This window comes from Scleropages formosus, chromosome 6 (genome assembly GCF_900964775.1).
Source record: "Scleropages formosus chromosome 6, fSclFor1.1, whole genome shotgun sequence".
Classification (NCBI taxonomy): domain Eukaryota; kingdom Metazoa; phylum Chordata; class Actinopteri; order Osteoglossiformes; family Osteoglossidae; genus Scleropages; species Scleropages formosus.
Genome location: NC_041811.1, coordinates 26,210,385 through 26,226,024, shown reverse-complemented (window position 1 = coordinate 26,226,024; position 15,640 = coordinate 26,210,385). Strand labels below are relative to the sequence as shown.

Genomic DNA, 15,640 nt, shown 5'->3' with positions numbered 1-15,640 from the left:
AAGGGGTGCGGTGGCGCAGCGGGTTTGGTCAGCTCCTGCTCTCTGACTGGTTTAGGGTTCGAGTCCCGCTTGGGGTGCCTTGGGACGGACTGGCGTCCCGTCCCGGGTGTGTCCCCTCCCCCTCCGCCCTTACGCCCTCTGTTACCAGGTTAGGCTCCAGCTCACTGCGACCCCGCTTGGGGCAAGCAACTTCAGTCAGTGTGTGTGTGGCTAATACAAGAACTCAACCTTACCAATGCACTGATGCTCTCACCATATTGAGTACCTCAGTAGTGCTCACTAAGTGCACTAGAGAGCTTGAGGTGTAGTAGTTAGCACTATTGCCTTTGGCCCTTAAAGGTCACAGGTTTAATTCCTACCTCCTGCTGTAATACCCTTGCGCAAGGTACATACGGTAGAGTTACTCAGCTGTATAAATAGGTAAATGAGTGTCAGTACCTTAACATTAAATGTTGCTTTGGAGAAAAGCATGAGATAAATAGAATGGAACAAATACCATGTTTCAGTAATGACCTGGAAATCTTGTCTGCTGCTATTTTAATATTAGAAAGTCCCAATCGTTCTGTTCATAAAATGCCTATGCAAATATGCTTCTCTGTTGTTCGTAGGGGTTGGAACAGTTGTTCGCCACTAAATTAAACTCACTGCCTCAATTAGGTACTGGGAACAAATCCAAGCCTAAATTGCATGGTGTTGGTGCCGCATTTAAGAGTGTTTTTTCTCCTTTCATGCACGGGCCACATAGTAACCCAAACACAGGATGGAGCTTTGCAGAGTCCTCTAGTCGGCTCTGATTTGAGGGAATTGAAAAGAAAAGGTTCGCTTACTGTGGCAGGCTGTTGCTCCAAGTGCTAGAAGAGACCTGGTAAAATATTCAGCAATAAGATGTATATTCTAACATGTTAAGAAAAAAATATTTAATTTTTTACAGAAAGAAATAATTTGCCAGTAAAAGTATCACAGAATCTGAAAGTTGTTCTTTATTTGTATTTTTAACATGTTCTTGGTTTGTCTACTAAGGTATAGATACAGGGGAACCTTTGGGCTGATTAAAAACTATTATAGTTCATATTAAAACTTCTTTTATTTCACTCGTATGTATTTCAGTGATGGTACACCAGGCATTTTTTGTACGGAAATCTTTCCATCGCACTCATCTTGAAAGAGGTTGTTGAGGTCGATATACAGTATTTACAGGTATTGTAAGGCTTCCAAAGTAAAGTCTGTGGGGCAACTTGAGCTTAAAAGTACAAAGAGCAGGGAAAAGGTCTGATCCAGTATCCATGGTTGCTGGTCTTCGGAGACTTGTAGCATGGAGCAATGAAACGAAGCACATCTGAAGAGAATCCACCGTCGCAGGCCAGAAAAAGCACCAAATCCTGGCAACTGCTTCTATTTGAGTGATTTTATGATCACATGTTTTTGATTTGGTTGAAAAAACGTTCCACACTCGTAATTAATTAACCATGTTAAGAGATCGTAATTCTTACTTATAACAATATCTTCTTTTCTTTACAGAACAAGATGTTGTGAAGGTTTTAAATTTGTTCTTGGACAGTGTATCCCAGAAGGTATGTGTTGTTTTCATAGACTTATTGTATTTTGTGCAAACATGGCTTCTACAGATTTTTTTGGGGGGGTAAAATTAGTTTTTGTTTTTTTTTTTGTCAATTTAATATTAGTGCTCACTCCATTACTTAAACTATTCTTACACTAAATCACTTTTCAAAGCATTTAATCACACAGCTGACAGTCTCACCTGTGAATCTGTGGTAAGGTTAAAGGTTAAGCGCTCACTTCCGACGCATTGAAAGGTTGACGATTCTCTTTTCTCTCCTAACTGAAAGGTCATTGTCGGAATCTGCAGCAACTCTGATTTTTAATCCTGGCAAATCTTAGTTTGCGAGCAGTCTTAGTTTGGGACAACTGGTAACATTGTGCTCAGAGCTGCTGCCTTTGGACCTAAAGGTTGCAGGTTTATATCCCACCTCTAGCTGTATTTTCCTAGAGGAAGGTATTTACTGTAAAATTGCCCAGTTGTATAAATGGATGCATAACTATAGGTGGTTTGACATTGTAGGTTGCTTTGGAAAAACGTGTCACCTTAAACAAATAAACGTTAACAGCTCCTCAACTGCCATAAAGGCTATGACCTATTGCTAATATTAGTGCATGACTATGTATATTTACATTTTCCAGATTATGATGTGTGCTCAGGAGCTCCTTGTGAACAGCAGTGCACTGACCACTTTGGACGGGTGGTGTGTACCTGCTATGCCGGCTATCGCTACGACAGGGAGCGCCACCGTAACCGGCAGAAGCCTTATTGCCTCGGTGAGACTGAGCGCTGCAGTTACAGTGAAAAGGTTCCACCAACTGCACCTGGATATAAATACACAAACAGCTGAGCCACCCATCCATCCACCCACCCACCCACCCATCCATCCATCCATCCATCCATGCATCCATCCACCCACTATGAAGAGCTGCTCTCCTGCAGGGTTGTAGTGGTCCAGAGCCTCTCCCGGAATCATTGAGCCTGAGGCCAGTCCATCAGAACCCAATTAGGCAGTTCTATTTTACTATTCTCATGATTATTTAGTTGATACCTTTGTTCAAGGTGACTTTCAGAGTCTCCCTGTGCAATTGTTTTGTAAATTTGTTGACCATTTTGTAACGTTGCATTTTTTGACAATGGTAATCACTATGAACATTAAACTACAGGTACTGTATAATGTTGAGTACATAACTGAATGATTCATAAAAATAAAATGCATAACACACAGAAGATAAATCTCTCGATTAATAGAAAGGAAACATGATTACATGGGTACTAAAGAACTGAAATATGCGGTTGTGTATTCCTTTTGTGTCAGGAAGGAGTGTATCGCGGTGCCTCTGACATCACTCATGTATTTCCCCACATCACGAAAGAGAATGCACACATACGAACCCATTCTAGTTTTAGTGGCAGTAGTTTTAGGTTCAGTGTGTGAGGAGTTTGCACGTTCTCCCTGTACCTGTATGGGTTTCCTCCGGATGCTCCAGTTTCCTTACGCAGTCAAAAGAAATGTGTTTCAGGTTAATTGGTGATTCAGAATTTCCCTTAGTGTGTGTAAATGTGTGTGTTTGGCTACTCTACGATGGACTGGCATCCCATCCAGGGTGTACCCCTATTAACCCAGCTCCCAGTGGTTCTGGGATAGGCTCTGGACTACCACAACCCTGACAAGGACAAGCGGTTAATGAAAGTGAGTCAGTGAGTAAAAATGTTGTGATCAAAGAAAATTAATGCGACCAAACATGCCTTTAAATATAGTCCCATTTGATGCTTCATACTTTTTAACAGTTATGTAATTCTTTCGCATAGTTACGATACATCTGTCCATCAAAACCTTAATCCAAAGTGTGAAAGAGTACACATAGCTAAAACATGCTGATCCACAAAGTATTGCAATTAAAATTACATCATTATCATGATATTAATTTACTACCTCCCTGATGTTTTAACCGGAGTCACTTGCTGATTTATATAGTTGGGTATTTTCAAAAGTATTTTCCTTTCTGCCTTCAAAACGTGTTTCAGTTAGTAAGACTCCAATGTGTGCAGTGTTTTGCAGGAAGATTTGATCTCACCTGGTGAATGAATGTGTCTTTTCTGTCTCTCGCACTCCACCATGTAGACATAGATGAATGTGCCAATAAAAACAAGACAGTGTGTTCTCAAATCTGCATAAACACCCCAGGGAGTTACAGATGTGAGTGTGAGAAAGGGCACTTCCTGGAGGATGATGGTAAAACGTGTACAAAGGGAGAACAAGGTCAGTACACTTCGAATACGCTTTCACGGATTTATTTAACAGATGGGCTGGACATATCGTACACAGCAGTCGGCATCGACTGCTCGGGCTTCTGTTAAACATAAAACAAACCTTGCAAACATCACAGAAAACTCATTTTGACTTGGTTTTAATACCTTATTCACATCAGCCTCTTTACTCAATGTATGAATACATGTGCAGTCAATGAGCACAGATTGCATGTTGTGATTTACGCTCGCTATATCCCCAAAAAGGAAAGTCAGCTGCAGCATGAAAGGGAAATGATCATATTTAAACGATTAAACGCCGTTCATGAGCCAACGTAACTGTTTAGTAATTCGGTAAAATCCAGAGGAGAAATTTTGCTTCCAGGATATATAACTGTATAAAGGTTTCTGCATAAGAAAGAGGAGTAGGAAATTCAAACTGTCCTGTGATACTTTGGGTGAGTGAAAGCCTGGTGTTCTCACCCTCTCATTGCTCTCGGTAACAGCTGCAGGCAGCCAGGAGCCTGCAGGGCTGCAGGTGGAACCTGGTAAATAGAGCTCTTTTCCAACATTGCTATGTCACCGAATGGAGGCGGCAGCCCACTGAGTGAAAAGAAGCAGGCAGCTTAAAGTGCACATATTAGAAAACGTGCCTTTTTCATCCCTCCCAAAATGGCATGCTTGTCATGCTCAGAGCTTCGGTGCTTTGCACAAAATGCGTTTGGAAATTATAGATATTTTTTGGCGTGGCCTTAAGGCGCTCTTGAAGAAGGCATCCATCCAATGCCCCAAGCCTGTCGGGAATGTGTGATGTGTCAACACAATGCAAGCTTTTAAAAATGATGCTTTAATATCTGTCTACCACACACCTCGAGTTAACCATACGGAAAACATAACAGTTGGCAGCTGAGTCCATTGCTTGAGCGACATGCTGAAGATTTCATATAGTATGTAGTAGACAACTGAATGTTCTGTTATGAATGGGAATAATATGCTGTACTTGTTTTTTCGCACCTGCAGTGAGTTACTTTCAAAAGTCAGACAACGTGATGAATGCCGGCACGTGTTCGGCCACATGCGAAGACTTTCGTCAGATCAAGATGGCAGTTATTCAGCTCAAGCAAAAGGTGTTGGAGATCTGTTAAAATGTGCTACCAGGATTACATGTCAGCTGGCTTTAAGCATGTATAACACTGTTCATTTAACTTTTTATTTTATAGACCTTTTTTTGGTTTTCGACAGGCAAAATGTTAGGAGTGACATGGAGTCACTTTTTACGGGTCTCCCTAGGTGCACTCCCATGTTCATAAAATGATAAAAGTGAAAGAAGTAAATCTAGTTTTTGACTTCACATTCTTAATAAAAATGCTAAAGTCAGGTAAAACCCAGGTGTGGTACACATGTACTGATGAAGGTTAAACTATGTCCATCGGTGAGAAATTGTGACATAAGAAATTTCAGTATAGCTTGTTATATTATTTTCAGTGTTTGGTACAGGTTTTGCAGAAGGAAAAAAGAACAAGTTGTTTTTTAGTAATAATAATAATAATAACCTGTCACACAACAAAATGACTGGCATAGTCACCTAAGAATGGACATTGTTTTTGCCCTGTTGCTGTTTCAAATCTTAGATATGCTCATGCTTAAACTAGTGGATGCTCAACTGTTAACAGGGTAGGATAGGGTAATATGTTATTAATCCCTGCTGGGAAATTCCAAAATAATTATTATATTACCCAGCTGCTCCTTTGTGAGTTTAGAATTAAATAAATATTTCATCACACAAAATATATTACACGAAAAAACAAAAAAATAATAGTGTTTACAGAGTGTAGTCATTGATGAAATCTCTGGATGAATCCAGACAGAGAACAAATCATTACAAAATACCAGATGAATTAATACCAAGGTGGTATTAATCACTTGCACATCTTAAAAGAATGCACACTTAAGATTGTGCAAGAGCCTCAACTTTTGTACATCCAGAGTAACTGTCTATTATAAAAGAGTAAAGCATTACATTTCCTTTTTCGTTTATTTTCTCTTTAGAGTTAACCCATTGCAGTTATTTTTATCGGATCAGTTTTACTCTTTTGAGAGATCTGTTTTAAATTTTACATCTATTTTCCACTTTTAAAGTTTAAAATTTGCTTTTGCTTTGTTAGATAATAGATCAGGCAACAAAAGACTAACTATTGAACACTACAGGGATTCCTTTAGCCGTTTCAAACAGTGTTTGAATTGCAGTAGAATTAAATTAAACATTCATAAAGTACTAAACACCATGCTGCCTTTCCAGATCGCTATGTTGCCCAACAACGCTGAGATAAGTAAGCAAATGACCAGCGAGAAGATGCTGACCTCACACTCATACCTGCCTGGACCTCCTGGACAGCCTGGCCCACCAGGTAAAATGTGGCAAAAGCCCAGCTTCTCCAAATCAGAACTCTTTACTCCTGCTTAATATTATTCCCTTGCACTCTCCTTGCTCTTTTTCAGGGAACCCAGGGCCAAAGGGTTCCCCTGGACATCCAGGACAGGTGGGGCCACCGGGTCCTCCAGGCCCAAGGGGACTCATGGGCCCTGTTGGTCCGTCTCCCGATTTGTCACACATAAAGCAAGGCCGACGTGGCCCAATGGTTGGTATGAATGCAAAGCCTAATGACATAAATAGTCCATTGTCCATCAAGGAGAATTTTTTCTTATTGGGGATATCAAAAAATATTTCTCAAAAAGCTCTCGGTCTAGGCTACATAGAATTGCAGTCTGCAGTCAAGTAATTGTTCTGTGGTGCACATAACACGTTTTTAAAATTTATTTTTAATAAATCCGCTCATCCATCCCTTTATCCGTTTTCTAAATCTCCCATCCTGGTGACAGTTACGGTCTGAAGTAGTGACGTTATTTGGATTATAAAATGTATCACATGTTAGCATTTTTTTGTCATAAACATCCTCAATGGACAGATGTTTAATATTACAGTAAAGTATTTGAGGAAAACTTAATGTTTCTAGTTTTGTTTTTAATCTTCCCTCTCTAGGGGTGTAAAAAGAACTAGAAAGGTCCTTCACGGTATTGTTCCAGAACCGACTGGGGCCTGCTGTGTTAAATTATGCTGAAATGTGTTACCTGGTTTGTCCTGTAGGGGTGACATTTGTCCTGACTATCCTCGTGATTTTTTCGCCCCACAGCTGTGTTCTGTGGGGGGGTTGGGGACTAGAGAGAGGTTGGAGAGGGGTTGGATGGGGGGTTGGGGTTGTGTGTTGTGGGAGTTCACTGCATCTGCTAGGAAACTAGAACCACAGACAAAATTGCTAACACAAGCCACGTTCTGGATTTGAACTCCACTGAGTATGATTTATCTCTGAAGAGTGGCTACATTTACCAAAAAGCATAAGTGCCACCTCTGTCATTGCACAATAGCGTGAAAGGAGCACATAAGGAGTAGTGTGTTTCATAAAAACCCAACTACATGGATTCACAATTTCAAGCTCTTTGAGGTATACAATGTAAAGGATTTAACCAGAGGAAATGCTGAACGAGTCAATAACTTATTACCTACAGTGAGCAAGTCTATTTAAATTCCAGAAATATTCTTATTTTTATTAATATCATGAAATGATCTGAGGAGAAAAATATTAAATTAACCATCACCTGAAATTTCTGAGTGTTGGATGGATGTATGTAACGTATCCACACGCACTTTCTGAAACCGCTTGTCCCAAGTGGGGTCGCGGCAAACTGGAGCCTAACCCAGCAACGCAGGGTGCAAAGGACACACCCAGGACGGGATGCCAGTCCATCACAAGGCACCCCAAGCAGGACTTGGACCCCAGAGCTGCCAGAGAGCGGGACCCGGCCAAACCCACCGCACCCCCCGAGTCTCCCTGTAACATATCCAACGGGGTTAAAGAAGATTTCATTTTCATTTTGTAATTTCAGACAGCTGGTAATGTAGTGGTTAGACCTGCTGCTGTTGGACCCAAAGGCTGCTGGTTCAACTCTCACCTCTGGTTGTAGTATCCATGAGCAAGGTACTTACCATAAATTGCTCCAGTAAAATTACCCAGCTGTGTAAATGGGTAAGTAATTGTAAGTAGATCAATGTTGCAAGTGGTGCTGGAGAAAAGTGTCAGCTGAACAAATAAATGTATGCAATGTAATTTGTTTTTTTATGTATATAGTGCAGAGGAACATTTCAACTTGTCTGTAAAAAGCCAGGAGGCAAAAAAGGTGCTCTCTCTATTATATATATGTATATATATATATATATATATATATATATATATATAGAGAGAGAGAGAGAGAGAGAGAGAGAGAGAGAGAGCGAGAGAAAGAGTCAATGTTATTAATGAAAAAAGAAACTTCTGTGATTCCACGGCTAACCTATTGGCCATCCAGGGTGACCATTCTACCGCTATACATACAATTAAAAGAAAAGTTAGTGTTCAGTCAGCCGAGGCTAGAATGCTGAGGTGATTGTCCAGATATGTGCAAAACTAATCTTAAAGTCAATAAGGGCAATTAAAATCAACCATATAAAAATCTGTACCAGCATAAGTGATCAAAGATTAAACTTCCACGACAGAAGTTTGGAGACTTCATTCCTATGCAAAGACAAGACACCTGATCAGTTTAGTTTACCTGAGCCTAACCTGTATGAATACTGTGGCATGATCTAAGAAGATCTTAGAAGACTTTGCTGATATCACGGCCTCCTTCCTTGCAGCATCAACCCATTTAATAGTTTACCATACTTCCATGCTCCTCTACTTTGCATATTCACCCCTTGTTCAAGTGGTTTTTCTCCAGGTGCTACAGATTCCTTCCACAGTTCAAAGACATGTGTTTTAGATGAATGAGTGACAGTAAATTGCCCATGATGTGCGAATCTGAACATAATTGTGTCTGGCTTCCATGCAGTAGACTGATGTTCCATCGGGGGTTTACCCTGTCTGATCTAGTGATGTGCTTCCGGGATAGACTCTGAACTGCCATGACCTTGTTTTAGGATAAACGGTTATAGAGAGTGAATGAGTTAACTAGAAAATCTTCAGGAACATCTGTACCGTACCCATGTGATTTTGAAAAAACTAACTCTCCAGATATGGTGTGTGACTTTTTATGTTTCTGCCTCTATCAGGGATCCCCTGGAGCCCCTGGAAGAGATGGCATGAAGGTACATATTTTAAGCACTTTTATAATGATCTTTTGTTTATCTTAGTCCAATGTTTTCATTTACATTTATATTTATTCTTTTTGGCCGATGCCGAAGTCAGAGTAAATGTTTTGTTTCATAAATGCTGAATTTACTTGATTGGAAATGTTAATTTGGTCTATATGATAAATAATATGTTTTCCTTTATTTACAAAGAGTAAATGAATAAATAAATTTGGTCCTAGGAGACTTTTTCCATATAATGTGGTATAAATTATGACACATCCAAATGGCCTTTTTTTATTAACCTATCCATATTTTTTCCAGGGAGAGAAAGGAACTCCTGGACTTCCTGGACCCCCAGTAAGAAAATGTCTTAAGAGAATACACACGCACGCATTTTCAGAACCGCTCGTCCCATACGGGGTCGCGGGGAACCGGAGCCTACCCGGTAACACAGGGCGTAAGGCCGGAGGAGGAGGGAACACACCCAGGACGGGACGCCAGTCTGTCACAAGGCACCCCAAGCAGGACTCGAACCCCAGACCCACCAGAAAGCAGGACCGTGATCCAACCCACTGCGCCACCACACCCCCGGCATCTTAAGAGAATAATTTTAATTAAATAATTATAAACTGCGTGACACACTGAGGTCTCGGGTCCCCTTTCATTCACCTCTATAGATGCATGGCTTTCATATATGGCAAAACAGAGATATATTCAATTCAATTCAATTTATTTTTATAGAGCGCTCTTCTGACAGTGACACAGAGCGCTTGAATACAGGCATAAAGCAGAGAAACAAATACATCAGACAAAGGAACAAAGAAGACAGTGGACTATAGACTAGTGTAATACATTATCAATGCTTTATAGAGCTATAAGTATGCCTACTGGCCACGAAGGAAAGGAACAAAAACTCCCAACTGAAAGTCGAAGGGAGAAAAAACCTCTGGGGGTCCAAGTGCCAGTGACTGCCCACCCCTCCTGGGCATTCTAGATTAAATAAGATTTCTATGTCAGTTTAAAGTGAATAATAACATTGTTGCTGTATGGTAGCTTGATTTCCCAGTTCACTAAGGTACGTCTCGTCCATCATGGCGGTTGCTCATCATCGTCAGTCAGCATGGGGTGCTTCTGTAACGGTCGGCCGGCCTCCTCAGGTCTTATTGTAGGGAAACAATGCTCAACAAGAAGAAGCTGTTAGTAATTTATAACTTAAAGAAGTAAGTTTAATATGTTTTGGTACAGAGGTGGGAAAAACAGGAACACAGCTAAATGGAATTACATTTTGTGGTGATATGCCCGAGTGAACATGTCAGTCCTCAGTCTGGGTTTGAAGACTGAGACAGATGGGGAATTTCTGACAGTAACTGGTAGACTTTTCCACAGTTTAGGCTCTCTATAGCTAAAGGTGTGCCCTCCTACTGAGGTCTTATTGATCACAGGTACTTTAAGGTAACCCGCATCCAATGAACGAAGATATCGTCCTGGAATATAAGAATCAATAATCTCACAAGGGTTAGCTGGAGCAATGCCATGTATTGCCTTATAGGTCAAAAGTAGGATTTTATAATCGACTCAAAGTGTAACCGGGAGCCAGTGCAGCGATTTCACTACCGCTGTTTTATGGTCATACTTCCTAGTTCTAGAGTCTAGAGTTCTCAGAGCAGCATTTTGTACCAACCGTAGCCTGGATACAGTCTGGTATGGACAACCGAGTAAGAGATAATAGAATTGAAAGCTATTGTAAAAATGACACTATATACTTCAATACCCTGTACAGTCATCCTATGAAGCATATAAACATGTAGATTTCTCTAACCTATTTTCGACTGATTTCTGTTCTAACCATGCACTGTAGTTTTGTGAAATTAACAACGATAATATAAAATACTGCAAGGAATTGTTTCAAAGAGAAACAGAATGGTGATGATTCATGAAAGAGAAGAGAAACGAGTGCTTCATTCTGCAGGTCTTCAATTCTCAAACATACTGTACATATCCTTAACAGCTGGATGTGACATAACTTTCCTCTCTACCTTTTTGGCATTCGTTCTCCAATTAGTCTTTTTGCAAATACCACTGTATTAAAATACCCTGTAGTTCTAATATACATTTTTTGTTTATATAATGCTCAAAATGATGGATGAAATGTGTCACTATAATTGGTCTGTCGCTCTTGGGATCTACGTGAAATACACTGATCCTGCAACTGAGTGATAAATGAATGAGGGTTCATTCTTCATGAACATTCAAAAAATAAACGGAATGTTCTGCTGTATGAAGGAAAACACTCTGGATCCTTCAGTGGCATCTGGCCCAAGTAAAAACTCAACATATTTAAACATTACTTAGACTTCAGGTGGTCATCCATTACAGGGAACACATTGTCTCTCTTTTCAGCAGAATTCACACACACGCATTGAAACCACTTGTCCCAGGCAGGGTCGTTGTGAGCTGGAGCCTAAACCGGCAACGCAGGGAACAGGGCTGGAGGGGACACACCCAGGACAGGACACCAGTCCATCACAAGTCACCCCAAGCAGGACTCGAACCCCACACCCAGTAGAGAGCAGGACTCGGTCAAGCCTGCCACGCCACATTACCACACCTCTACAGAACTCCTAACAGCTTTCGAATACAGAATATATTCAAGTAATAAAAAATAGAAAGCACTGAAAGGAATTTAAACCATAACTATAAAGTTCACAATATTTTAAATGTTGCTTTTTCATGTTCTTGAGCTCTCCAATTAATATTGGTCACCTCACAATATTCAATGGACTGTCAGATCCATAACTAATCATCAAGGCTGCATTGTTTATTCCGAAGGGCCATAAAAGTTAAGCTTCAGATTTACTCTAGATAGCTTAAGAATCTATAACTGAAAAGATTTCAGTTAAGACGTACTCAGACCAGGTCTTGGTCTGCATGAGCAGGAAAAGCTGGAATGTCTCTGAACTGTACAACCCTGCTGTGATGCACCAGCATGACACCTCTACTTGTCATCCCATAATCATCAAGCCTTTTTCAGTCTCATATGTAGCAGTAAACATGTATGTTCCCCGCTGCCTTTCAGAGCAAGTTCTGCTCTGTTTTTGAAATGCTATACTTTTTCATGTCCACCCCTCAAAGGCACGCACAACAATGAAGGCTTAAAGCAGTGTGATTGCCTGGGGTGAGAAGGTAGTTCAATGTCTCATCATTTGCCTGTGAAATCTCGCTAAAAATACACTTGCACTCAGTTTACAAACACAATATGGAATTAAGGTTCAAATGAGATATGCGAAATAAACAAATAATAAATCATAAACCTGTGATATAATCTTATCCAACCCATCCACCCAGGGTCCACCAGGCTCCTTCGACTTCCTGCTACTGCTGATGGCCGACATTCGCAATGACATTGCTGAGCTCCAGAACAAAGTCTTTGGCCACCAAATGCTCCCATCCGGGGAGGAATTTCCTGTGGATCCAGAGAGCTGGAGGGAGAGTCAGGACACCATGGATCTAGGGTCAGGAGAGGACTACAGGCAGCCTGGGCCGACCAAGGACCCGAAGAGGAAAACAGAACACATGATAAACAATCCATGAGCAATGCTGATTGATTGTGACTGGAAAATGTGGGACTTTTTAGTCACATTACAATATGATTTTTACCAAAAAAAAATAATCTTTTTTATTGTAAATATTGGATTTTCTCAGTATATTGTATTTAAAACCACATCCAAAATAGTTTTGTCATGAAATCTTTATTTTTATAATATAAATAGGTGTAAATATTCATGATTATATTGTTCTCTAATTGCAAATATGTTTAACAGACAAATAAATGTTTTTCAAGACTCTGCCTTTATTTCAGTTTTATTCTTCAGCGGAACACACTGGCACTTACCAAGGTCTAATAAGAAGTTCTCTTAAAATCTGGTGATCAGTTACATTACTGAGTATGTCCCCAGGTAAGTCTCAAGATGTATGATATAAAGAGAATATAATTCAGGCAATAATTTTCTGTTTTTGAAATTAACTATATGCAAAAAAAGAGACAGCAGCGGACAGTGTAGTGGATATGGATCCAAAAATGGACTGAATATTACCAGTTAGAGGCACGTTCCCATGAGTTCTATAGTACCTCTGCTATGCCTGAGTTGCTCTCGCTCTGCTGGCAAAATGCACCTTTCTGTACTCTGAACTGTACATCACTTTGAAGAAAAGTGCCTTCTAATGGAATAAGTGCACATGTAATTCAGGAAGAAAGGAGTGCCTGGGATGTGTATTAGGACATAAGTTTGAATCTGGCTCAGGTGTACATGTTCACGTGGGTTTGCTCTTGTTTCCTCTCACAGTCCAAAGATGACTCGTGATTACAAACTGCATTTAGTGTGTGTTGCAATGTTGTGACATCTACATGGGTGAAAAATCATAGGAACTTCAGCACAGTGTATCCAGCATTGTATGTAACCTTGGGCAAAAAGTGTCAGCTATGTAAACACTAGTTAATAATCACTGAAAGTTGTTTTGCTTTGCAGAAAAACATCCAAGAAATGTGTTCCATTATTTACTTTTTAGTTCCTTTCAGATAAGCATCTGGTGTACTGATGTGTAATGCCAGAGCCACGTATTAAACACATTAATAGTAACTTACCTGTGAGTATTTCAGTAAACGGAAGACGGCAAACTGCTTGCGGTAAGGAAATAGCACCACAATCAACTGAGTATAATGTGATAAAATGACCATAGAATGTTCTGAAGTTAATGGAGTTTTGTGTATTTGGAAAATGCAACTGAAAAAATTCTGCTGAATTGTATTGAACTTATTTCAATATTTATTGTAATTAGTTCATGCTATGTGTGATTTCATTATTTTCTGCTGAAGAATTGTCAATACTATCAATAAGTAAGGCACAAAACAACAAAATGCATGAATTCTAAAACCCAGCAGTCTGTAACAAATGATAGTTAGTTAATGTTTTCAATAAAAGCTTGTTCATTACTGCAACTGGTCACACATTCAGCACTGACTCTTCCAAATCTGTCTCACATTTATTTTCTATAATTCTCAAGTTGCACACGCACTGTCTGAAACCGCTTGTCCCGAGCAGGGTCGTGGCAAACTGGAGCCTAACCCAGCAACAGGGTGCAAGACTGGAGAGGAAGGGGACGGGATGGGGACGGGATGGGGACACACCCAGGACAGGATGTCAGTCTGTCGCAAGGCACCCCAAGCAGGGCTTGAACCCCAGACCCCGGGACCCAGTGAAGCCTGCTGCGTCACCACAGCCTCCAACATTCATGAGTATAGTAAATATCTGGATATTAATGTCCTCTGTAAAAATACATCTCAGTCACCCTGAAGACAAACAAGCTGTGTAAGGAGATAAAAGACAAAAAATTGCTCCTGAATTGAACTGAAGCTGGTTGGGTTGGGTTGGTGTGTGTTTTGGGGGGGATGGGGGGGTAAAGGGGTGCAGTGGGTTGGACCAGGTCCTGCTCTCTGGTGGGTCTGGGGTTTGAGTCCCCCTTGCAACGGATTGGCATCCTGTCCTGGGTGCGTCCCCTTCCCCTGTAGCCCCTCCCCCTGTGCTGCCGGGTTAGGCTCCAGTTCACCATGACCCCGTATAGGACAAGTAGTTTCAGATGGTGTGTGTAAGTGTGTTTTCCTTCAGATCAGATGTTGTCATTTTCCCTATTACAGACCCCTTTAAGAAACAAACAAACAAGCAAGAAAGCAAACAAGCAGCCAAGGAAGAGCTGGTAGTGTAGTGGTTAGTGCTTCTTCCTTTGGTCCTAAGGACCATAGGTTTGATTCCCATCTCTAACTCTTCATGAGGTTACTTGCTATTAATTACCATATCTGTATGAGTAGGTACTTAATTACAAGTATCTCAACAATATAAGCATCAGTTAAGTGACTAAATGAAGATAATCTTCAGCCTGTTACCCAGTGCTTCCAGGATATGCTCTGAGTCACTGTAACCCTGTTCAGTTTATGCATATGGGTAGATAAATAAATTGATCTGGCTTGTTGGAAAACAACAGGAGCTATTTTAAAACAAATACTATTTTAATCAAAAAGTTATATTCAAATATAACTTCATTATATCATATCAAATATATTTTGATTTATTATAATCGATATAAGGGGGTGCGGTGGCGCAGTGGGTTGGACTGCAGTCCTGCTCTCCGGTGGGTCTGGGGTTCGAGTCCTGCTTGGGGTGCCTTGTGGCGGACTGGCGTCCCGTCCTGGGTGTGTCCCCTTCCCCCTCCGGCCTTACGCCCTGTGTTGCCGGGTTAGGCTCCGGTTCCCCGTGACCCCGTAAGGGACAAGCGGTTCTGAAAATGTGTGTGTGTGTGTGTATAATCGATATATATAGCTTTCCTGCCTCTGGATCCAAAGGTTGTTTTATTCTGGCTGTAATACCCTTGAGCAAGGTACTTACCCCAAATTACTCCAGTAAAAAAAAAAAATTACCTAGCTCTATAAATGCCAAATTCCTTTGTAGAAAAAATGTAAGCCAAACAAATAAAGGTAAGAGAAGTGAAGTTTGTTAAAACGTGAAAGTTTCAGCAAAGCAGAATAGCTTATTACTAAGTTGAGTTCATACAGAGGAGGTGCAAATTCTTCTACACATTGCGCTTAGGACACAGCAAAAGCAACTCAATTAAATCAG

The 15,640-nt window shown here is 40.6% G+C and overlaps 1 protein-coding gene across 2 annotated transcripts in view; it reads left to right on the top strand.

Moving 5' to 3' along the window:
• Positions 1-12,689, top strand: part of ccbe1 (collagen and calcium binding EGF domains 1) — a 41,907-nt gene extending 29,218 nt beyond the window's left edge. Inside the window, exons 3-11 of one of the 2 annotated variants that reach the window (XM_029253118.1) lie at positions 1,519-1,571; positions 2,200-2,334; positions 3,684-3,821; positions 4,829-4,935; positions 6,108-6,216; positions 6,308-6,447; positions 8,952-8,987; positions 9,294-9,329; positions 12,318-12,689. In XM_029253118.1, coding sequence (XP_029108951.1) covers positions 1,519-1,571; positions 2,200-2,334; positions 3,684-3,821; positions 4,829-4,935; positions 6,108-6,216; positions 6,308-6,447; positions 8,952-8,987; positions 9,294-9,329; positions 12,318-12,563 — 1,000 coding nt within the window. In that variant the 3' untranslated portion in view covers positions 12,564-12,689. The remainder of the gene's footprint in view (positions 1-1,518; positions 1,572-2,199; positions 2,335-3,683; positions 3,822-4,828; positions 4,936-6,107; positions 6,217-6,307; positions 6,448-8,951; positions 8,988-9,293; positions 9,330-12,317) is intronic. The other variant, XM_029253119.1, reaches the window with a different exon arrangement.
• The last annotated feature ends 2,951 nt before the right edge of the window (positions 12,690-15,640 follow it).